Consider the following 25,446-nt stretch of genomic DNA (forward strand, 5'->3'; position numbering starts at 1 on the left):
GGGCTTACGATCTATTATTTAAGATTCCAATTTTTTAAAAAGTAACACTTATTAAATTTTTATTAAAATAATTTATATACATATATAAAAATAATTTATTTTTTATAAATATATTCATGATATTAATATTATTTAAATTATTTAATTTAATACATTATGTAGTAATTATTTATGTAGTCTACTATATTTTTTGTTACACTATTTTTTATTTAGTTTTAAATTATTATTTAGTTTTATTTAGTTATTATGATTACAATAGGCCTTTTCGGTGGCTCGGAATTATGGCAAAAAATGCATGCGGGCCTATATTGGCCACGCAAGTCATTGGCATCACTATTGCAATCTGTCAAGTGTTTTATTTTGACAATTAGTAAAAATAGCATAATGCAAGCAAATTACATTTTATATAAAAATAAATAATTAATATAAATTGAAAATTAAAATGAATGTACAATTAAAAGGAATAGCAAAAATATTGAAAATTTCAAAATAAAACACTGAAATTTTTCTTTTTTCCAATTTATGAAATTTCTGAATTTTGTTTGAATTTTGGCTTATATATGATTTTTGACATATGATTGCAATATTCGTTGGAATTTTCAATGAAGATTCACAATAGTTCGCTTATTGCGTTTGTAACACTTTTATTTTTTACTGGCCGATGTGTGTGGTCAGTATACCCATACAGGCCGAGGTAGAGAATGTAGTGTTGTTGTTTTGCGTACATTTCGGCCAGCATAGGCTAGCAACTTACTGTTTTTTGCCGTACTTGCGAAGCACCGAAAAGGCCTAATATTAATTACATATTATTTGAATATATAATTTACAATGAAAATGAATAAATTCTTGGCATGAATGCTCCAATAGAACAACTTTTGGTGCTGAAGAGTCACTTGGCATCACTGCAGTAGCCAGCAAATATATGGCAAATAAAAAAAATTTCAAACAAATTTGCTGTTAAATTCTATAAAAACACACATGGGCAATACGAGTTCGTAAATAAATTCGTTTATATAATGTTTAAACTTCTAATATCACTATCTAACATCACATTCTAACTAAATGTGGAGTATTTAACACTTTTATTTTTCTTGCAATTGTCTTATAACTTTTTGATCTTATTATAAGAAGTATGTATTCCTTCTTTCTTTACAAATTTTATTTAAAAAAATTACTTTTTTAAAATATTTAAATTTACTCATTAGCACTCGCAATAGTTGTAAATTATAAACAGCTGACTAGAGTTTTACATCTTCTTCTAAAAAATCATTCACAATAGATTAGTTTTAAGATTTTACACCATTGTTTTGCGAGAAGTTTATTCGTTAAGCACTTTAACCACTAAGTGAGCTTAATTTTGCAAATTTTGTTATTGGTTTGCTTCTTAATTTTAAAGCGACGCATGTTCTATTGGTTGCTCATGTCGAAAGAACACACCTTATATACAATTGTATGTGTTATAAATCATCATTATACTCAAGATTTAAATATCATATAAAGTATAGTAAATAAATATATTGTATATATTTAATATAATAGGGAAAAAGGCATATTATTTTGTAGGTTTACAAATGAACTAAGACGTAAATATATACTTGTAAGTGATCATTTAATAGACTTGATAACACCTTGACTTCTTTTACTTCTTTCTGTGGATGTTCCACATTTGATTAATACATTTGTTATACACATATATGTCTCATAATCATATAGATATGGATCATTAATACATTTTTAAAAGAATGTATGAAAAACAATAAAAAATTGAATTGCCAAAAGTTTTTACAGAGCATTGAAAAATAGGAAAATATTATTTTTGTAAGGTGAGTATTTTAATATTATTTATATTGTTATATAAAGCAAATCAATTATTCAAAATATCCAAAGCTTCAAAAACCATTCAGTATGCTTTTGCTCGAGCACAGTGAACAGCTGAAAAATGCTTGAGCATCATATAGTTTTTCAATATCACATAGTGTTTATATTTAATACATATAGTAGTGTTCAAATATGATATAATGTTTAAATATCATACAGTGTTCAAACATTTGCTGTGATACGCATTTGTACGACTATTCTAAAATCCAAGACACCCCTGTTTGTCAATAGATTTTAGTAAAATCAATTATTTTGAGCAAGTTTTCCCCTACGCTATACATAATATAGCTCGTTTCTCGATAATATAACGATTTAAATTTATAAGCTTTTTAAATAAATTATTTTCAGAAAAACACACACGCCATCTACTGTCAGCTAGTATGTTTAATTATTACTTTGATTACACAAACAGTAATTTCCTTCACATGAATAAATTACCCTCACAAGAGTCCGATATCTAAAAAACTATATTAAAATGCCATATAGCTGAGTGAAAAAGGTAACTTCGAAAACCTGACTTATATTAAAACCGTCGCTGAACTGTTTTTAAGTCTTAAATTACACTTGATTATATATATCATGACATAATTTATAGGAACATTTTATAATTTTAATAATAATCAAATTTTTTATTCAATTTAAATACAAATATATATGCGATCATATTCTGATTAATGTAATTACCTGAAATGGTTTCGAAAACTGTATGTTAAAGACAAAATTATATTTAATTCATCCCCTTATACTGTTATACGTGCTTTGACGTTTACACACATTCTGTATTTGGATATGGTATTATTAGAATAGAGTTGCCAAGAATTTTTAATATTTATTTTAAAATGCGTCTATATATTGCACTTGATTTTGTGTATTTAAAAGAAATAGAATTTGATTAAGGTTAAACTATTATACTTAACACATTTATTTACACACGTACAGAGTTTAATGACATTTTTAATAATTTAAAATTTACTAAATAACCATGAGAAGATGTTTAAGATAAGGGTGGACTTAGTTTTTAAGTCTATTGGCTAACTAAATGCTGTTTCTACGAATAAAGACATATATGATATAAAAAAAAAAGAATTGTTAAAACAATAGTATTTTTTTAATTTATTTACGAAAAATAAGATATGTCACAACGACAATGCTCTTAAAATATTCAAAATTAGGTTTTTCTCACAAAAAATTATGCGTCTGAAGTTACAGTGCGGCTTAATTCGAAAATCAATCTATTGTAAATACAGTATAATTCGTTTAGCTACCTCGATGAGATAATTGCCTTAAATTATACATTTTCTGCATTTATGGCTTAATTTGTACGAAAATAATTACGTTTGCTGCATCCAAGTTAGCTGTCTGTTGCACTTAAGCGGTATCTATTTCACATTAAAAAAATATATGAGACATCATAAAAATTTTTCTATAATATCAGAATTTAATTTTTGTTTAACTCGATTATAATAAAATTTCTTTTTTGTATGGTAAACCCACAATTACCATACAAAAAAAGCAAAATACACAATGATATGTCGTGTGAATAGATGTTTTCGTTTTTTAATTTCAGATTTTAGTTTAAAATTTATGACAGCTAAAATTATAATCGAAACACAAAAATTCAGTATTATATTGGATTCACACAAGTGTTTAGCTTGTAATTTTAGCTGCTGTTTTAAAATATTTTTTATTTTGCAGACAAATTAAGTTTCACTCAGAAATATATGTCTCATGGAAATTTTGACAGCTGAAAACAGAATTGATTTGTAATTTGTACAAAATAAAATGGATTTTATTTGAACTGTCAGCTTAAGTAAACTGTCACTGTGGTTTGTTGTATTATAAATACCATAGTTGTGATGAATGAATAATATTTTCATAGAAAATGAAATAAAATTATTATTATACATATATAAAGTAAATATTTTTGTGAAAGTAGTTAAAAAGTGTTGGCATATGATATATCTGACACTGACATTGCAATGATTCGCCGCGTGAATCGATATTTTTGCGTTTTGATTTCAGATATCAGTATAAAATTTCTGTAAGTTTAATATTAGATTCACACGAGAGTTCTGTTTGTTGTTTTAGCTGTCAAAAATATTTATTATGTATTGAAAACAACAACAATTGACAGCTAAAATTACAAACATAACAACTAAAATTATAAACAAAACATTTTTGTGAATTTAGTATAAATATTGAATTATTTTTGAGTGTAATACTGAATTCACATGTGAGTTTAGTTTCCAATTTTAGCTGTCCAAAATTTTTATTTTGCATTAAAATCAACAATGATTGACACTTAAAATTATAAATATGACAGCTAACATTACAAATAAAACATTCGTGCGGATTTAGTACAAACATTGAATTATGTTTGTATGTAATCCTGGATTCACACAAGAGTTTTGTTAATAATTTTAGCTGTCCCAATTTTTTATTTTGCATTAAAATACCAATACACGTATAGCTTTACATATAATTAAGAAATATAAACATAACTAAATGTAATTAATAAGTTTTTCGTTTTAAAACGTTATTAAGAAAATAAATATTCTTTTAGGTAAAAACTTATCGAATTAAATAAAAAAATAACTCACTAAAATGTTATTGTGTAAATTAAATATTTGTGTTCATAAATTGTGTCAAGTGTTTGATTCGTGTTTATTGATGTGTAATTTTGACATTTGCTGAACACAATAACGAAAATGGCGACTTTTGGCGCGATGAGTGTATAGTAATTGTTGTCACTGTCGCAAACTCAAAGAACAACAAGATAAAGCAGAAAGAAAGCCAACAAACCGCGAGTGTTAGAGCAGCGGAGCGTGGTTTTACATGGATTTCTGTTTATATTATTTATAATTTTAATTCCAAGAAAAACGTTTTAAAATAAAACTGTGTAGTCATATTAATAATATTAATAAGAAAGTGAATGATTAGATAAACACAGATGAAACGAATTTACGATATATGAGTTGTGAAATAAATTTATGAAAAAGGTGAGACTTTGTCAAACATGTCAGCAAAAAACAAAAAAAAAACGTACCATTCACTGCTACCTGAAACCCAATTGAGTTACAGTAAAAAAGAAAACTATTTAAAAAATAATATGTATGAAAAAAATAAGTTATTTGATTTCAAAGAAAATTATAATAATATTGATTGCACTAAAATAGCATTTGTTTATAAATGTTTGTTTTTTTTTTTTTGCATGACTAACGCGTGTCTGTTTTTATGCTCTGCATTGCTAATGCAATTGTCATTTTGTTTTTCTTTTTGGTTTTTACACATAAAAAAAAGAGAAGTTTTTAAAGTGAAAAATGTAACGTTGGCTTTAATATATTTTAGCCATGAATATAGGCTTAAACACTTTCACAATTCGCTAACAAAAGCAGAGTAAAAAATTTTTTTGCTTGCTTGAAGGTTTTCTTTACGTAATTTAACACAGTTTTGTTGTAAAATTCCTTGTGTATTTGTTTTTGTTGCAAAAACCAAAATAAAAAGTAAATACAATATTAGCAGAGAACGTAGATCAAGTTTAATTAATCATATTTTTTCTTCTTCTTCGAAGTGTAGAAAATTATTTAAATAAAGTTGTATACTTGCTTACTTGTTGATGGTTCTTTCTAGCACAAGGCCAAGCGAAGGTCAAAAAGGAGTTAACCGGCATTTGAATGCCGACGTCAAAATACTAAATAATAATCGATAGTTTAGCAAAATGTATCAAATTCGTAGTGTCAGTGTTCAGTGTCTGTTGTAAGAAATACCGGTTTTTATGAAGTACTTTTTATACTAGGATTAAACAGGCTAATCTACTAACATTTGCTGTTGTTAAGTTAGTTTAAAACATTCATCTGACAAAAATACATTGGTTCCGGGACTAAGTGGCCGTGGGAATCACTCATAAAACTGAAGGAATTTTATTTTTTGTAACTTGTTCTAAAGGCAGACGTGATTTCCTTGCCTTTTAAAAAGCCGAGAGAATATCTTTGTAAACTGAATAGATGAGTAGCTTTAAAACATTGACCCAGTCGCTCCAGGAATCCAAAAGGAGTTAGGAATCTCCTTTGGAAAGTTTTTCAACATCTTCCAAAGGAACTACAACAACTGATGTTTTTGTAACTCTACTAAAAGTTATGAAAGCAGACTTGCTTCCTTTAGTTTTTTAAAAAAGGCGATGGTCATCTGAGAGAATGAGTAGTTTTGGAACGTTGATCTAGTTGCTCCCGGAACCCATGCGAATTTAGTTATTTCTGTAATTCTACTAAAAACCACGAAATCAGGTGTGTTTATTGAAATTATTTTAAGAAATTAAATCTTATGATAAAAAAAAACAAATAGTTGAATTATACAAATTTAAAAGCTTTTGGAACCTTTCGCTTCTCTCATTTTTTTTTAGAAGGGTCCAAACAGTAATGAAGAAGCAGTAACAAAAATTTGATTAATTTATTGAAATTTAGCTGACCATATATATTAAAAAAAGTAGTTCTTGTGAAACATGCGGAGATCTGCAGATAGTCCTTTTAGTGAATGTTATACGGCACTTTATTCTCGCACTTAAAGAGTGCACCGGGACGTGGACACCACTGCTCTTGAAACCGATTGAGATCAGTTGTTGTTGTTGTAGCCTTCAAGGATCTTCTTGTATTATCCCTTTTGGAAGTGTTGAACGAAACTTGGTCTTCGAACACGATAAGTAGCTTCGGGATGTAGACTCGGTCGTTTTAGAAATTAGTCGTAATATTTGGTTTCCCTACGTTTTCATTATCATTTTTAAGACAGTAATTTATAACTCTGGGATTAATTTATTTATATAGATTTTAATTTTCGAAAGTGAATAAGGATTATTTTCAAATTTTGTCTGCGAACATAAATACGTACACCTCGCAGTTCCTGGAATTAGTCGCTTTGTTTGGTTTTACCTAAGTTTTCATTCGTGAGGTATTTGTTTGCTATAAAAGGTTCAATTCATTGATTCAGATTATTTTCTAAAATGATCACAAAAATAACATTTGATAAAAGCATATCATTTCATATATTATTTAGTTACTTATTTATTGTTGTCTTCTTCTTGTGGATTATAGGGTCTTGAGAAAAAAATCATCCTATATACCGCATCCTATTGTTTGCAATGTCGGAAGCCTACTAGATTTCACAAAATTTTCTTTTTGAGATATTGGAGTACCTGTTCTAATAAAACTAAACATCATTATAACTCTACATTAAGTTACTCTATCACAATTATATTGTTTTCGCAATGAAAATAATTAAATGCGCTCTTTTTTTGGGTATACATACAACAGATTATAGTGTATTCAGTCATTTTGCGCGACTTTTTATCTACATTATATGCTGATATAGTTTACCTGTCGAGATATGGGTGTTTAACGTTGTAAATTTTTTGCATTGATAACAGTAACCATAAACTATATACGTCATCTATCGGCAACTAGTATATGCAATTTTAAGATTGATTACACATACTATTAGCGCCATCTATTTGGAGTTTTCTCTGTACAAATTGTCAACTTTAAAGGCCGATATATCAATAACTAGGCATAGTAGAAAAATTTTTACAGAGTAGATGATTATAGTGAAATTTTTTTTCAAATGGGTCAAAACATCACAGTTATTTACTTATGAATTTCAATTAGGAGAAAGACTTCTCTAAATAAAATATGGGTTTTAAACGACATGGGTTTGAGTAGACGTAGTGTAAACACTTGCAAAGTTATTGCTAATTGAATGTCTCTTAATTCGATGCAATTTAAGTTAATAAAATTTTTAAAATATTGTGTGGCAAATATTGATGCTTTGGCAGAGTCAAAGACAACGTTATTGCTTAAATTTTTTAACACGTCTATTTTTAATAGAACTAACTTAGTTCTATAATAATATATATAATAATATATTAATTTATTTATTTTTATGTTTTAGCTATAACTATCAGCAACACGGTTCACATCGATAATTCAGTACTGAACGTGATAAATATAAAATTTTCAAAATCACCGTCAAAAATACAGAAAATAATATACTTTTCCCTACATCCACCGGCGGCAGTATTAACACTGCTGACTGTTCATCAAGTAGCAACGCAGCAATGACTGATTATAGTGATCTCGATCGACAAATAGAACAATTGAAGAGATGTGAAATAATAAGAGAAAACGAAGTCAAAGCGTTATGTGCAAAAGCGCGGGAAATACTTGTAGAGGAGGGCAATGTGCAAAGGGTGGACTCGCCAGTTACAGTTTGCGGTGATATACATGGACAGTTTTATGATCTGAAAGAATTATTTAAAGTTGGTGGCGATGTACCGGAAAAGAATTATTTATTTATGGGAGATTTTGTTGATCGCGGTTATTACAGTGTCGAGACATTTTTATTATTATTAGCCTTAAAAGTGCGTTATCCAGATCGTATCACATTAATACGCGGAAATCACGAATCTCGACAAATTACTCAGGTCTATGGATTTTATGACGAATGCTTACGTAAATACGGTTCCACAGCCGTTTGGCGTTATTGTACCGAAATTTTTGATTATCTCAGCTTATCCGCCATTATTGATGGTAAAATATTTTGCGTACATGGCGGCTTATCTCCTTCCATTCAGTATTTAGATCAAATACGCACAATTGATCGCAAACAAGAAGTACCGCACGATGGTCCAATGTGTGATTTACTTTGGAGCGATCCTGAAGATCAAACTGGTTGGGGTGTATCCCCACGCGGTGCAGGTTATCTTTTCGGTTCCGATGTTGTATCGCAATTTAATCGAACAAACGATATTGACATGATCTGTCGTGCACATCAACTTGTGATGGAAGGATTTAAATGGCATTTCAATGAAACCGTTTTGACGGTTTGGTCCGCACCTAATTATTGCTACAGGTAAGTTTATTTATGTTACATAAGTTGTATTTTCTTCTTGTTACATTTATGATATTCGTATTTTAAAACATGTCAGTTAAAGCTATTGTTTCAGTAGTCGATTAAGCCATATGTATGTATAATATATATGAAGTAACTATTTGGCTAACCGTTTGGAATAAAAAACATGTGTAAAGAATATGATACGTGGTATCATCAGTATCTATACAAAAGCTTTATAAATTCTATGTATTGCATGTCTCATTAGATGTTATAAAAATGACTTTTCACCAAACCCCTCTCTATACAAATTTAATTCTTCTACCCATTATAAATTCTATTATTCCACTTTTTGCTTGCTGAGCTCTTCGAAACTGTTTTGGGGTCATGACGAAATATAATACAGCTAGACCCCACCTGTATGTCAGATTAGTTTAGCTTACTTTGAAATAGTGAATTTGTGCACCAAAGCCGACTTCATAGTGATACCATGGAAAAAAGTTAAATAAGTTGTTCATACGTCAGAGCAGGAGACTTGGTGTATGGACAACCCAAAAAGGTATGAAGTATTCAGCGCACAGTAGATTTTAAGAAAGGCAGGGCATAACCAATTATTAGTCTATCAACAATAAAAATTTCTAACTAAACACATCTTTATAATTATATTAATTAATTATTATATTATAATTATAATATAATATAATTAGTTATATTATTATATTAATTTATTTATATTATTCTATCTATATATATTATATTATATTATTATATTTAATATTATATTATATATCTATATATTGTCTATATATTATTATATCTATATTACTATACTATTGTTATATATCTATATTATGTTATATTATATATTATAGCTCATTAAGTGTTGTTAATGGTGGAGTACTGTGTTTTTTTTTGCTAGATTTTCGAAAACTCTCTTGGTACCAAATCATATTTTAATACATTATATATTATAATAGGAGTAATGCGGGAAAATATAACCAATTTTTTTATATTATTTAATAATGTTATAGATTTATTAAATAAAATATTTTCTTATTTATTTCAGATGTGGAAACGTTGCCGCAATATTGGAACTGAATGAGTACCTGCATCGCGATTTTGTTATATTCGAGGCAGCACCTCAAGAAAGTCGAGGAATTCCATCAAAGAAACCGCAAGCTGATTATTTCTTATAAGTTTTACTCTATATTTTTAGTGTATAAAAATAAATATTTCTGAAACAAATACTAAAAAACCATAAGCTCGTGGTTGCTGTTTTTAAGTTTATAACTAAAATAAGTATATTTAAGTTTCATAAGGCATATCATCAGACTTCCTTTAAAACAGTTTCGGTTAAGTATGGCTTGTTAAGAGATCAAAAAAAGAAAAAAGTTTTCAATTGTAATATTCGACTATAGACATAATTTATTTAATCAAGTCAAAAACGTAGTTAATTGTTTAATGAAATTAAAAATAAATTTGTATAATTTTAATAGTGATATAAATGATATGTGTATTATGTTACTAACTATTATGAAAAAGAATGTTTAGTTTTAATTCCATTGTTAAAAACAGCACCAAGACGACTCACTACAAATACATAGACATATATCATAAAATTTTGTACCATTTTAGTTAAATATTCTGATATTCTGATTTTATAAACTGATTTTAGTTTATGTATAAACTCAAAATATTTCATTTCCTTCCTAAAATATTACTAAATATACAAACAACAAAAAAAGAAAAAAATTAAAATAAAAAAAAATAAATAAAACAATACAACAAAAAAGATAAACAATAAATATTAGAACATTCAATACAAATAAGATATAAAAACCTAATTAAATAAGCATATTACATTTTTCACAAGATTTAAAATAAAAAGTTGAATTTAATAAACAAATTAAGATTGTAATTAAGAAAGTAAATGTAATTGTTTACTACATGAAAAATAAATTAAATAACTGCCGCAACTCTTAAATATACAACAATTATTAAATAAATGCATGTTTTATTTATTATTTTGAGCGAATGTAATATAAGAACCAATACTTAGAAAAACAAATAGAGTGCAGTTGTCCTAAATTTAAAAAAGTATATTTGTATTTTTTAAATAGTATATTGATTTTAATTAAAATATATATAAAAAAAAGTATTTATTTGTGTCTAATTGGTTAAACGTTTATGAAATCTCTAAGATTGCAAGACCTAATAGTTTTCAGATAGTTTTACGGAATGCTCTATAACTGTAGATTGTTATATCAATCATATGTTATATATAAATGATATCGTTAGATACGAGTATTGTACCACTACATTACTCAGCCTATTTTTTCTTTTAAAGAACCTAATTTTAATAGTGAAAGAAGTAAAAATTAGGTTGGATTCGAGTGGTACATTTTGTCATACATGAGTAAAAAAATTGCCAGTTGTAATACAACGACTGTGCAATACCATGGATGTAAAATACCATGTAAGAATAATGATATGGAAGTGTAATACCACTAATGTGTAATGCCACTGATTTGTAATATCACGGTTATCTCGGTTGTTTTTTTTTTGCTACATGAGAACTTAAAATGATAATACAAGATAGAAATATTGTTGGAATGAAAATTATTTTAATATAATCTGATAGATAATTTTATGACATTTATTTTTGAAAAGGCTTTCCGGCTGATGATAAGTTCATCGCGACTACGTCTTATATGGTTTATTCGATCAGTCCAAATTTTGAGTACTTTTTGCAATAAATGTGGCCGTATGGCGTACATGGTGGCATGAATATTAGCTTCCAATGCGTCAAGAGTTTGTGGCTGCTGGTTTGTCGGTATAAACCAACAACTTAACATAGCCCTAGCCCCATAAAAATTAATCGAGAGGGGTTTAGTAGCGAGCACAAACTAGTTAGTTGATCCAGTTAACATGACCACTTGTGAAAATAAAGTTGTTAAGCGCGCTGTATGGCAAGTCTGTATGGTGACGTCTTATTGCAACCAAATGTCCTTGATGTTCAATATTTAACTGATTAATTTTTAAAAACAAAATACAAATTCAGTCAGCATGGCTCGATACTGCTCACCATTCACTGTAATGATGATGCCGCCAGCATATAAACCGTACCAAATAGTCAATTTTAATGGATGTAATGGAGATTCGCTAACGGCTTGAAGATTATTTGCGCTCCATATATGACAATTTTGCCAAACATAATTCTTTGACTAAGTGCTCTATGAGGGGCACAAGGATCATTAATTGGTCCAACCCCTTCTTTGGCTTCAATAAAACGAACATAAAACAGGAAACAAAAAAAAAATGGATCCAAAAAAGTATCAATGAATACTGGAATGGGATAGACGGCCTATATCATTCCAAATAATTCTAAAATTTTGATGCCAAAAGAGCAAACACCGCTCTCAACCTAAGCAAGAAGAGTCTAAAGTCACTCTCTGGTGCACTAACAAGCCACGCCGCATGTAATAAACACCTACTTAAAATAAGTATATCAGACATTAATATTTGCAGATTCTGCTGTGATGAGGAAGAGTCTATGGAACATCTGATCACCAACTGAGATGCACTAGGTCACAGAAAAAACAAAACTTTAGGTACATACCAAGTAGAGGATGAAGACCTTCGAAAACTCCCTCCGAAGCAGCTGGTTCGATTGCTCGAGATACTAAATATCTAAATACAAAGGGGTACACAATAGATCAAACTGGTCGCAGTGCATAGGGGCCTTAGCCTAACCCGAAAACCTCCAAATACCATTAACCATTAACCAAGTGCTCTATGAACTTCGCTAATAGATTTATTTTTTTCAAAATAAATTTCCATAATTTGAAGGCATTGCTCCAGTGTTAAATGATTCATTATGAATAGCCAAACCTTACTGAACAGAAATTTTGTCTTTACAAAGGCTTGTACCACCTATCATTAAAGAAAACTCGGTATCATTTTTTTATAAAAAATTTTAATAATAATTTTTTTTTAAAAGGGGCTAATAGGTTAATAGTTAAATAATACACTTTTTTTATTCCAGCCAATATTATGATATTAATCCAATATTATAAACCAATATTATAAACCAATATTTCGATTATATTCTATAGTCATCGTCATGGTACTATAATGTTCTTATAATATAAATGTATAAACTATTGAAAAATTAGCTCGTTTTAAATTATTATTAAAAAATTTTGGTCATTAAGACAATAAATTATAATAAATAATTTTTACAGAATTGTATGTAAAAAAATATCAGCAATAAAAATTAATTTATTTTTTCTGAAAATATAATAGTTAATTTCTTAAATTTTTAAATGATATATATTATAGACACGTCGGACGTTTTTTTCTTTTTGTGGGATCTAAAATATGGACATAAATTAAAAGAAACAAGCTAGCATGCTCACATATCTTAACTTGGCGATCAGTTGGAATTTAATATCCAAAATACTGATCAGAAGCTAATAATTCTTAAATGAAACTAGACAGTACAACAGACGGAAGGTAAAAACACCAAACTATTCTGTTCTTCAAGATATTAGGATTTTGAATCAACAAATGATGATCAAACACTTAATAGGATACATAGACTGGCGTATATAAGTAATACGGAGCCATGCGATCTAATGGCGTCCATTGAGGTCCTCTTATAACTCTTAGAACACCTCATTATATTCATATTCAATCCTAATGGGAGAAGAGCTAATCTATGGATTATCAAAAATAGGCAGTTTTCAGCATAGGCATAGGCAGTTTTCTAATCGCGAAAGACTAGAAAATATTCTCATTAGGCATATTAATACCATGAGACATGATGCACCTGAAGTAGATATCTTTAAAACCCCTCTTTATACCTTGACTGGATTATTGTTTATCATTTCATCAGATTAAGCAATAAATGAAAGCAGATCTGCATACCTCCCCGATGAGCATATAACCATTTTGAGATCAGTTTTTGTTAATAATTTCAGGACTCTATTCTTTATGCATTTTTTTAATGCATGAGGTCCCTGAGGATGTCATTCGTCCTAATGTACCATGACACCTTGAAAAGTCTTCCCAAGTTTTTTAAAATAATTCAAAGCTTAACTCTATTATTGAGTTCTGAAAAGAATTGAGATGGTATATCTACAACCATATATTAGATTGGTATCATTCACTGAAAAAGACTCCATAGCAGATGCTTATGGGTTAAAAACATCTTTGAAGCAGAAATTTAACCTATAGATTTAGTAGCGAGTAATCGTTCTTTATATGCTTTTGTAACCTTGATTTAGATCCACATGAAGTGATTGGTCTTATGGTCGAAATACACATTGTTATCTTTGTTTCTCTGGATAGAAGTCTATATTACATTAGTTAAATATGTTTGTTGAAACATCAGTTCCAATAAAAAAACATCAGTAAACAGCATTATTATTAAAAATTGTATTGAGCAATTGCTCAACGTTATCTGTTTATATTTTAAACAGATGTATTACATATAATACAAAGAAAACCCTTAATTTAAATAAAACAAATACAGTTTTCTTATATATTATAGTATTCAAAAAAAAAAAAAAAATTTGCACTAAATTGCTTCACAAGACATTTAAGGTAATCGGAACCTTGACAGATGTTTATTTGCTTTTGAAAAGACCTTATTTGCGTGCTTGTCTTTCAATCAAATTTTAAAATGGAAATTTTAATTTTGATCAAATAATGATGATTTCACGTTACACGATAGGCTGCTGTGCATTTTGAGTTATTGTAGATATTATAAAATTCATTAACACTAAGTTTTTGCACGAGAATCTTATGCAATTATCGTCTAATGGTACGAATAGTAATTAAAATATTCAATTATATAAACAATTTTCAACAAAGTAACAACTTGGTTTTCACACGTTGATTTATAATCAATTTCTTTCAAAAAAGTACCAAATGAATACTTATAATACCCTACAAAAGGTTGTTTAGGTGTGTGAGATACATAAAAATATTTTTTTTTTCAGCGTGAGAATGTAAAAGTTCTGGATTTCAAAAATTACTTCTTCTCCTTTACTTGATCTTACCCGAATTAGTGTTTAAAATACATTTACTCAATAGTCTCTGAGACCATTTTGATGATCCACTGTTAACAGATGATTTTATAGAAGTATATTATGAAAATTAACATATCTTCTTGATGGAATATATATTGCATTTGATTCGAGAGAGAGCAATTCTGAATTAGTATGCGCTTCCATAGAATCGAACAATTTTAGCACTGTCTTTCATATACTTTTGCACACTCTCGACTCTTAGGTTCTATGTATGTCTTCAATTCTGATGTAGCATGGAGCTTTGTCATATAAAATTTTTTAAATTTTAAATAATAGAACTAATTAATATTTATAATATAAATATATATATTAGGAATTCTCCTGATGAAAGCGAAAAAAAACGAATTTCCCGAAATACATACAGAAATATACTCAAAATTAACGTTCCAAATAATATTATTTATTATTCTTAAAAAAGCAAATCCCACTTTTTATAAGCTTTTTATTAATAATTTATTTTTTTAAATATTTATTATGATAAACTTGATTTTCAAACTAATTTAACATAAATCGTGTAGTTTATATACTACATAGACACCTATGGTTCAAAGGGCTTAAAAGTCAGTTTAATAAAATACAATTTCCATTATTAACACATAATTTTTATGAATTTTTACCATCGCCCCATAGATATTTAAATAAAAAATACAAATCCTTTTTATACCAAAGAAGAGGTCAGAAAGAATTTTCAACAGCCTTAACGATTTTAATATAAGGATTACTGAATAGAAGTAAAACAGAATCAGTTGATAATCTTTATAACCTAACCTTTAACTACTAATTATATGACTCATATTTTAGAAAATAATGTGGTCTATAGATATATACAATATGTATTTCTTTTTATTCATCAAAAAAAGTCAATAAACACACATTTCAATTATTCAGTGACTATATGCGTCTTGAGTCTATTTTATGTAGTACTTATATATTCTTTATAAAAAAACGTACTCGTTACGCTTTCAGTTTATCTGAAGCTACTCTATCTACTGCTGATCAAGAGGCCATAAAAAAGTATTTTTTTATAATAAAGTTAAATCTGTTCTCTTTCTCCGATAAACTTTTATTTATTGTGTACTTAAAGGTTTATTATAAACCTTTTAAAATTTAGTTATTAAAAAACAAGGATGAGGACATCCTCATCCAGTAATATGCTTTCTTATTTATTGTATAGAGTTGAAAAAAATTTAATTTGTAGGATTAAGTTTTATTAGTCTCTATAAATATGTAGGTCAAATTAATATTTCGTTTTTAATTTGAAAATCAGTCTCTTAAGTTTTTATGTGCTGTATAAAACGTTATAGTCGAAGGAAGAAACAATTGTTTTTCATAATATGGAGAAATGATTACTGACCCAAATGATCAAGAGTAAAGGTTTTAGTTACAAAAAACAAAAAAAAAACCGAAAATGATAAATACTTATTAGAAAAGTGAGTGTGATAATTAGTATGATAAATAAGTAGTTATTTTAATAATTGTGGAAGGGTCAGCAAAAGTTTATCGATTAATAAATAATTACGATAAAAATTCCTGTTTACCTTTAAAATCAAGTTCAAATTAATTACCTTCATATTTAAATGGAAACTCAGCTAGAAATTTACGACATATAAAATATTAGATACTATGACTAACATCTATTATAGACATTATTTCTAGCTTGAAGAATAATTTTATATATTTTTAGTAAAAAATATTACAATAACAACAACGTAGAAGTCAAAATTTGACTCATGAACTATTGTTCATTGATAGATTACGATGACCTATACAGATAAAAGATATAAGTGTATGGTTTGAGGAATAATTTTATTGCTTTCTGGAAAAATATTTAGAATTACTATAATTAAAAGTCAAGTATTTGACTTATAGACTATCAATAGATAAGAGATTAGGTTAGAGTTACAATTTTAAAGCCAATAGGATTCTGAATTGATATTGAATTTGATATTGTAAATTTGGTTTATTTATAATGTTTGTTTTGAGAGGTTTAGGATTAGAGAAGTCGGGAATGAAACGCAGTATATAAATTTACTTATTTTTTTAAATTTATATATAATACCTTCAGTCATAGTTTCATTTCAATTTTCGTTTTACTAATATGCTATCAAAACAAGGTACTTTCTGTCAACAAACAAATCTCCTGAGCGTCTTGCGACCCACGTTACTGTTGACCATTATAAGTTCGAAGTGTGAAAGAATGTGTTTATTTGCAAACCAGCTAAACACCAAAAATTACGTCTGCCTAGAGATTCAACGAAGAGTCGTGGTCGTGGATATATTTCTAATATTTATCTAGATAAAGACTATCAAAAAAGATTTATTTAAAAAAAGGTTTATCAAGTAACACCCAATATATCAGACACGGTACATTCAAATAGCTTAAGTATGCCAATATATATGTATATATATTTTTTAATTTGATGCCGAATATTTCCTTTTATTTTAATAAGTTAATAAGTAACTTGTGTACGTAATACTTAAGCCATTCCTCTATATGCCCAATAGTCTTAATTACTTTGAATATAAGACCATTTGAGGTGTTAAGTTTTGTACGTTCCATATATCCATATATTACTTTAATTTTTGAGATCTGTTTATAATTTCTCGATTGAGATTCATCATTAAAAATGGAAAATATGACTTGATTAAGCGAAGTAAAACAGAATCAGTTGAAAACCTGTATGATAAGAAGTATAATTATTAATTATATGTTTAATATTTTAAAAAATAATATGGTCTATAGAATATGGTTATAAACTATACTAACAACAGTAGGAATAATAAAACGTTAGTTTTTTAAAAACCACATTCGTTCCAATGTTATATGGTGATTCATTTAATTGCACTGCACTTATAATCAATTAAAAACAGTTGAAATGTTATAGGTTTTTATATGGTTTTGTTTATTCTAAAATCATTTTACTGAATTTGTTAACAGGAAAGGTTTATGGGATTTCATAAACATACAGTTCGTGTACTTGTTGGATCACTAATAGGTTATCAATGTTTCAACGATCGACAAGTGGCTTGTGCAAGATTTGCAAATCTGAGGATGAAATAGAATCCATTTATGACTTTCAATGTCTCTGTCTGACTAAGATGAGACGGATATCTTCGGGACCTAAGCCTTTTTAAATCATTCTTATAAAAATAATGAAGGTAGACTTGTCGGTTATACTCAGCATTATCTGATAGACCATTAGTTCAAAAAGGACAATATCACAAGATAACAATGATTGGTGTAACCTGGTTCTACCAGACAACTATAATGAATTCACAATTGGCAATAGATATTTCCAAGTGGAAGTACTGACAGTTATATCAGCACTCGCTATTCTACCCTGACTTTTTAAACTTTACTGAATTTGGTAACTTACTTAAGTTGTAAGTAAAATTGATATAATTCCTAGTTTCCAAAAATTAGTCTTTACTTTCTAATAAAAAGTTTAGATAATTTTCATAAATACTAACCTATTTTAAGCATAAACATTTTTTATATATTTAAATTCAATTGATTTTATTTCTTAATTCTTTTGATTTTTTTTTTGAATTATATTTGTTAGCAGTGGATAGTTTAGTATTTATATTATTATACTATTATTATTATTATTATGTCATATTATATTACTATTTATATTAAATTATATAATTTATATATTAAATTATATAATATATAATTTATATATTAAATTATATAATATGTAAATTAAAATCTAATTTATATTATAAGATTTACATCAGGACTGTCAAAGCACATGTCAAAGCACAACCCACGGGCTACATTCTGCCCGCAGATAAAATATGTGCGGTCCGCGACATATTTCTAATCTAACACAAATCCGCAAATTTTGCTTTGATATTTATATTAGTAAAATTACAATAATTTATTTTTAATTTAATTTAAACTAAATTTTACATTACAACCGTCTTTTTATTTATCTCCAAAAAAACTATGGACGTATGTACTGATTTCCTCCATTCTAAACTGTGATTTGTATTCGATTATATCTGCTCTGGACAGCCCTGATTTACATCAACGACTCACAAACAAACTTTTGAATATACAAGACAGCAACGTTTGTTGTTGTACATTTGTCTCAACTCAACTTAAATGTATAACGTACATTGTGACCGAAAAGCTTTCGGAAATTCTCATTTAAAATTCGCGCGCTGTATATTTTTCGATATTTTAAGTTTATGTAGTTTGGCAGCACTGTCCTTAATTAATATGCCAAAAATGAGCGCGATCTGTCAGACAGTTCGTTTACGGCAGCTGTTGAAACCAGTTCACCTCAGTAGTGCGTTGCGAAAAAAACAATGGAAAAAAATATTGAACAAAGAGTTTGCATCAAATTTTGTTTTTCGAACGAAATTTCGTGTGCAGAATCGTTGCGAATGCTACAAAAGGCTTATGGGGAATCAGTTTTATCGAAAACTCAAGTTTATGAGTGGTACAAAGCCTTTCAGGACTGTCGTACGACCGTCGAAGACATGCCGCGTTCTGGACGACCTTCGACCTCTACCACCGACGAAAACATTGAAAAGGCAAAGGAAATCGTGTTCAAAAATCCTCATGTGAGTGTTAGAGAGATAGCACGAGAGCTAGGCATCGGTCGTGAGATGGCTCGTTTGATTTTGGTGGACAATTTGTGTATGCGACGTGTCAACGCCCGGCTTGTTCCGATTCACCTCAATTTGTTCAACATTATCAACGATTTTAAGGCCAAACATTCAATAAATACCATCGAACAGCCACCGTATTCACCTGATCTTGCACCGTGTGACTTTTTCCTGTTTCCCAACCTCAAATTACCACTCAGAGGAACGCGTTTTGAATCCATAGAAGACGTAAAACAGAATTCGCAGAGGGAACTCAAAGCCATACCGGAAAGCGCCTATAAAAAATGTTTTGATGATTGGAAGAAACGTTGGCATTTGTGTATCGCTTCTAATGGAGCATATTTTGAAGGAGATAAAATAAATATTGATGAAGATTAAGAATTTTGCGTTTTATTTAAAATTTCCGGAAACCTTTCGGTCACAATGTATATATAAAAAAGGAAACTACCTATAAAGGCAGCAGTAACGAAGGTAACAGTAGAAAATAAATTGGTAAATAAAAGTGCCATTGGATTTGAACATTTTTAAAGAAAACATTATATAAATAGCAGCAATGTTTAATAAATTAAATCTCTTTTTAGCGATGTATGGCCCATCTATCACGAGTGTGTAAATTGGGAGCAATTACCATGAAATATACTATCATATATTTAAAACTGAAATCTTATAATTATTACAATTATATTTGTGGAGATATATTGTAATAATGGAAAGCAATGCTATATTCTAGTTGTAGCGCCATTCGAATATAATGATAAAATATAAAAAACAATATGCATGTTAATCTAATCAATTTGTCTGACTACTAATGCGTTGGTGATTGCATTATTTTCCATATATGATTCACTTGCATTAGATATATTTATTAATATGTATAAGTGCACTATTGTATATATATATATACATATAGGATAATTGTTCATAAATCTTAAGTTGCTATCTGATAACAATTAAGAGAAAATACATTTTTCAAATAAACTCGACTCTGTCATACATAGTTAATAAATTATTTCTACTGTTTTGTATACTGAAATTGTTTCCATTTAAATTATGATTGCTGATTTAATTGCTTTTCATGTGTAAGTAAGTATCTTTACCTCATCAAAAATTAATTGCAATTGTTTTCTGTGTGTCAAGTGTCGAAATTGTTTGTTTGATCTATCAAAATGTGAAGGTATAAAAAGTATCACTTGCAGTTTTCTTACTGATTCATTGTTGAAACTTAGTCGGTAACTAAATACAATTTTAAATTCAAAATTCATAAATATAATTTTTTTTTGTAGATACAAGTACTTTAATAATAATAAAAAATGAAGCTTCTTAGTGTTTTATTATTGTGTTCCGCTGTGTTCTATGTCAGGGTAATTAAATTTTTAAAATAAAATTTTTATTTAAAATTTATTACTTTATTAAAATAATAAAATTCAAATCATGAGTATATATAATTATATACCTATAAATATATACATAAATATATAATAATAATGAAATAATTGTTAAGTGAAATTTAAAAACAATACATAGTGAAAATAAAATATTATTAAAAATATGTAAATTTTTAATAAAACTTTTAAATGATCACATTTTAATATTCAGTTGTAAATAAATAAATTTAATTAAATTAAACAAAATGAGTGAAATGTGTATAGTAAATAGTAATTCTTTTTAAAGTGAGCATTTGAATATTTTATTTTACTTCATTTCATAATTTGTTTAGTTTTAAAACTGAAATTATTATCTATAAGTCCGTGAAAAAAAGACCTTTATTGAATATCTGAAATTAAGTGAAAATTTGAAGAAGTTGGAAACTTCTTATGCATTCTTCTATAAAACTATCTAGTTATAAATGCATAATTTTATAATCATTTGAGTATGTAATATTCTAAGACAGGGTTGTTCAAAGCACTACACATGACCCTCATGCGGTCTGCGACTAATGTTTGTGCGACCCACGACTATATTTGTACGGCCCACGACTACATTTATCCGGTCCACGACATTTTTTTAATTTACCATAATTAGACAAATTTTTCTGTGTTATATTTTAGTGAAATCACATTATTTTATTTTATTGTTGTCCCAAATAAATAAATTAAAATGTTTTAAATATTAACACACTTTCTTTGTACAATTGGTTCAAGAAACTCGTCTCCAGTGCCGTAAACCATTACATTAAAAATCAAATATTATTAGCCTAAGTACAACTAATACTAATAATGTTGTTATTGCTAGAATTGCAAAAGATAAATTAATGAAGAATTAATAAAACTAAATTCAACATTATCGCCGTATTTTTATTTTTATCCCAAAAAATTATAAACAGCTGTCTACGGCCTTTCAACTTATTCAGTAATTTGTATTGGCCCGCAATTTTATCTGGTCTGGACAGCCCTGTTCTAAGTTATAATAAACGAGTATATTATTCCTACTTCATGACATGCTTAAAATTTAAATGAGTTAATTATATTTAAACTACCAAATGCTAATATCACTATTTTAATAATTTAAATGAGGTGAGCTTATAAGTATACACTGCAAAATTTTTTCTTTTAAAATATTCATTGAATTCAGTCATAAGAAAAGTTGCAAAGAATCTGTCTTGAATAAAATTAGAGTAAATTTTAATTATGTATTCGGCTGCAATTCTTATTTAAATTTAAGATTTGTAGATAGATATATATATAGATTGTCCAGATTTATTAAATAGAATTTCGTTTATTTTTATCACATTTAAGGTTTTATAGTTCATGGTTTTTATCAAACAGTAGTGAAATTGCAATAACAGGATTTTTTTTATTATTTCAATTAATTGAACTTTTGGGTTCAGCTGTTTCCCAAAATTGCCAAATGTATTGCCAAATGCCTATCATCCCAAAATTGATGTAGTAGACATATAATTAAGAAAGACGTTTGTGTCTTAAGTCTTTTGAAATAGTAAATAATTTTATTAAATTTCAAGCCAATGTAAGAATTAATGAAACATCTAAACCGATTTAATTTGTAAAACGAAATATTATTTGAATAAAGATTTATATACTTATATAATTTTTAATATAGGTTCTCGACTGTCCTATATTAAGTGCAATGATACGAGCTATAGAACTCGCAGATGACAGTCGAGGACTCACATAAAAAATATTATAATCATATAAAGAAGTTTCTCGCACAACAAAGCCAACAATGAACGTGCTATGTGGTTTTTGACACCATCCTCTTAAAACCATATATCTTTTATATCCATATCATTTCATATCAAAAAGTTGGGTTATAGTGATCAGAATTGTCAACTCTTGTCAGATTTTCAACATTTTCAAAATAGGACGGGTCTAAAATATATCCATTCAAAATATCAAATCACACCACGAGTTTTAATAGATGCAATAGTCTTTCGGCAGTTACGTTTGTATTTCGACTACCCCAAATTCATCAGCAATGTTTCTTGACATATCTACCAACTGAAAAATAGGGCTATTCATTAACATAGTATATATAGTAATATGTATAGTATGTTTTTTTTTTTATTTTTTTATTTATGTATAGTATTATAGTAAGTTTAACACGTTTTGCGGTTACTAAGCGATCCCTGTTGTAAAAATGTAAACTTTAACCAAGTGAATAGCCCTTTAGATGAAGTCTGCACCATTCACTCAAAGACATAACTGCGCTAAGAATTTTTATGAAGCCAGTCTTATCCGGTTTATAACAGATGTGTATTAGGCCATGCAAATAAAAATAAATATTTATAAATAATACATTTCACTACTTAATATATATACAATAATATGTATAATTAAAAAGGGGCAATAGAGAAGGAAAATATATCGTATCATAGTATTCATAACGCAAAAAGATATATAAAAGGTGTTATCTGCTAAAAATATTTTTATATATAAAAAAATTTTAAATTTTAAAAAGGTGTCAATATTTTGATTAATATTATATATTCACATCAATTATTTTTATATCATAGGCTCAAGAATTCTCTAAGGATAAATTGCTTAGCATTGCTAATGACTGTAAAGAAGAAACCGGAGCTTCAGATGGTAAGTATAATAAATAAAAAATGAATTTAATTAAAAAACTATAATAAAATATTCTAAAAATTTTAATTAAAAATAATTTTTATAAATTGAAATCAAGATGACATTTAAATTATATTATTTTTAATAATTTTAGATGATGTACAAGAAATGCTGAAGCATGAGCCATCTGGTAGCACCGAAGCTAAATGTATGCGTGCATGTTTGTTAAAAAAAGTGGGAATTGTAAGTAAAAATTATTAAATTAATGTTAACAATAAATTAAAATTACACAAAACAAATTATTTTTAATTAGATGGATGCTAATGGCAAATTAGACAAAGATGTTGGAGCCGCTGTCGTTAAAGCTAAAACACACGGTGACGCTGGACAAGAAGCAATAGGAATTGAAATAATGGACGCTTGTGCCTCAAAAATGGATTCAGATGATCAGTAAGTACTGATATGTAATAAATATATGTATATGTATATATATATATTAAAATATGAAAAAATATTTTAAGAACGTGTTATTAACACACGAGTTCAGCAATAAGTAAAAAAATCTTAAACTAATTTCAATAATAGATACTTTATTCATTATTGAAGCAAAGTAGATGATAATTAAAGTAGATGATTGTTAAAAGGCAGGCAGGTTATTTTTCTTTTTTGAAAACCCTTGAAAACCCTTTCTTATGACTTTAGATAAAAGAAAAAATCATGGGAGTGGATAATCTGTACCGGAGTGGATAACTGTTTCCCCAATAGGTCTAAATTTATCTACATAGAAATCATCAGATTTTTAGAAATGGATAAAAACTGTCATAACATGATAAGCATCAATTTCGCCTACATAGGTGGTGTTTCTAAGGAATTGAGTAAAACTGTAGATTGGAGAAGAAACAGAAAAGTATTGCTCATGAACTTAGTTCTTGGCAAACATTGGAAGACATGTCTTACTATAGGTTCCCATTTAATCGAATATCTACCGAGATCGCACCGCATAATCGTATAAATCAATCGCATAATGATTTTCCGAACCAAAATAAAAGCAGATAATAATCAAATCAGTTACGCGGTTATTATCAAACTACGGTATTTATATTTTATAGTATATATAGTAGTAGTATATCATAGGTAGAGAGTACATGTATTTATTTAAAAAAATAAATTTAGTTATTAAGTAATAACAAATAACTTTATTTTATAGTTGTGAAGCAGCTGAAGAGTTCGGTGCATGTATAAAGGAACAAGCCAAAGAAAAAGGTTTCGTTATGGAAGAATAAAAATTGAATTAAAACCCGAATGTTGATGATATCTCTGGCAAACGTTGAAGGATATATGAATTTCAAAATGAAATCTGTTATGAATTATTTTTATCTTTAAGCTACTTTGTCTTCTCGGTGCAATATTAATATATAAAAAATATTATTTTGATTTGTAAAAATTAATAAAATAATTTTACTTGTGAATCGTATTGCTAAAGCAAACAAAAATTTGAAATATATGTTTTTTCTAGGCAGATTATTCAAGATATATTTATTTTTTGAAAATAGTATGATAACTAAACTATAATATTATGTTCTATATGGGTACTATATATAATTTTTATGATTAGTACTTAATTTTCTTTAAATGTTTCCCTCTTCAATGGTAGCAATATGCAGTTCTCTTCATAGAATATGTAATTGCTTTCTTCAAAGAAGCTTTGTTGGTTTACATCACGCTAGATAGAAATACAAAGCTGGAACAGGCTGCCTGATATTTGTATTTTTCACCTTTAAATAGGTTTCGATTTTTCATCATTTCTATAGAATAGCATAATTTGATTGTTTATTCATTGAATGTGATATGATTAACATAGGTCACTGAATATTTATCTGCTTGATTATGTAAATGTTCCAGTAGTGCTAATCCTAGTAAACTTATCATTTTATCGAGTTTGCGGTTCATTATTA

The 25,446-nt window shown here is 27.8% G+C and overlaps 2 protein-coding genes across 2 annotated transcripts; both read left to right on the forward strand.

The window, feature by feature from the left end:
• The first annotated feature begins 4,581 nt into the window (after positions 1-4,581).
• LOC119669923 (serine/threonine-protein phosphatase 4 catalytic subunit) lies at positions 4,582-10,159 on the forward strand. Its single transcript, XM_038079977.1, has 3 exons — positions 4,582-4,877; positions 7,816-8,775; positions 9,821-10,159. Exons 2-3 carry the CDS (start codon positions 7,982-7,984, stop codon positions 9,948-9,950), a joined length of 924 nt encoding a protein of 307 aa, XP_037935905.1. The 5' UTR covers positions 4,582-4,877; positions 7,816-7,981; the 3' UTR covers positions 9,951-10,159.
• Positions 10,160-20,723: 10,564 nt separating this feature from the next.
• Positions 20,724-24,922, forward strand: LOC119669925 (general odorant-binding protein 28a-like). Its single transcript, XM_038079978.1, has 5 exons — positions 20,724-20,830; positions 23,440-23,512; positions 23,646-23,734; positions 23,805-23,941; positions 24,699-24,922. The coding sequence occupies exons 1-5, from the start codon at positions 20,780-20,782 to the stop codon at positions 24,772-24,774; spliced, it is 426 nt and encodes a 141-aa protein (XP_037935906.1). The 5' UTR covers positions 20,724-20,779; the 3' UTR covers positions 24,775-24,922.
• Positions 24,923-25,446: the final 524 nt, after the last annotated feature.

This window comes from Teleopsis dalmanni, chromosome 1 (assembly GCF_002237135.1).
Source record: "Teleopsis dalmanni isolate 2A chromosome 1, ASM223713v2, whole genome shotgun sequence".
Taxonomy (NCBI): Eukaryota; Metazoa; Arthropoda; class Insecta; order Diptera; family Diopsidae; genus Teleopsis; species Teleopsis dalmanni.

Excerpts from the sequence above, each read along its gene's own strand:
- LOC119669923 (XM_038079977.1), top strand. The coding sequence starts at position 7,982 with ATGACTGATTATAGTGATCTCGATCGACAAATAGAACAATTGAAGAGA. Across the intron at positions 8,776-9,820 it reads GCACCTAATTATTGCTACAG|ATGTGGAAACGTTGCCGCAA; the intron begins GTAAGTTTATTT and ends TATTTATTTCAG.
- LOC119669925 (XM_038079978.1), top strand. The coding sequence starts at position 20,780 with ATGAAGCTTCTTAGTGTTTTATTATTGTGTTCCGCTGTGTTCTATGTC. Across the intron at positions 20,831-23,439 it reads CCGCTGTGTTCTATGTCAGG|GCTCAAGAATTCTCTAAGGA; the intron begins GTAATTAAATTT and ends TTTATATCATAG. Across the intron at positions 23,735-23,804 it reads TGTTAAAAAAAGTGGGAATT|ATGGATGCTAATGGCAAATT; the intron begins GTAAGTAAAAAT and ends ATTTTTAATTAG.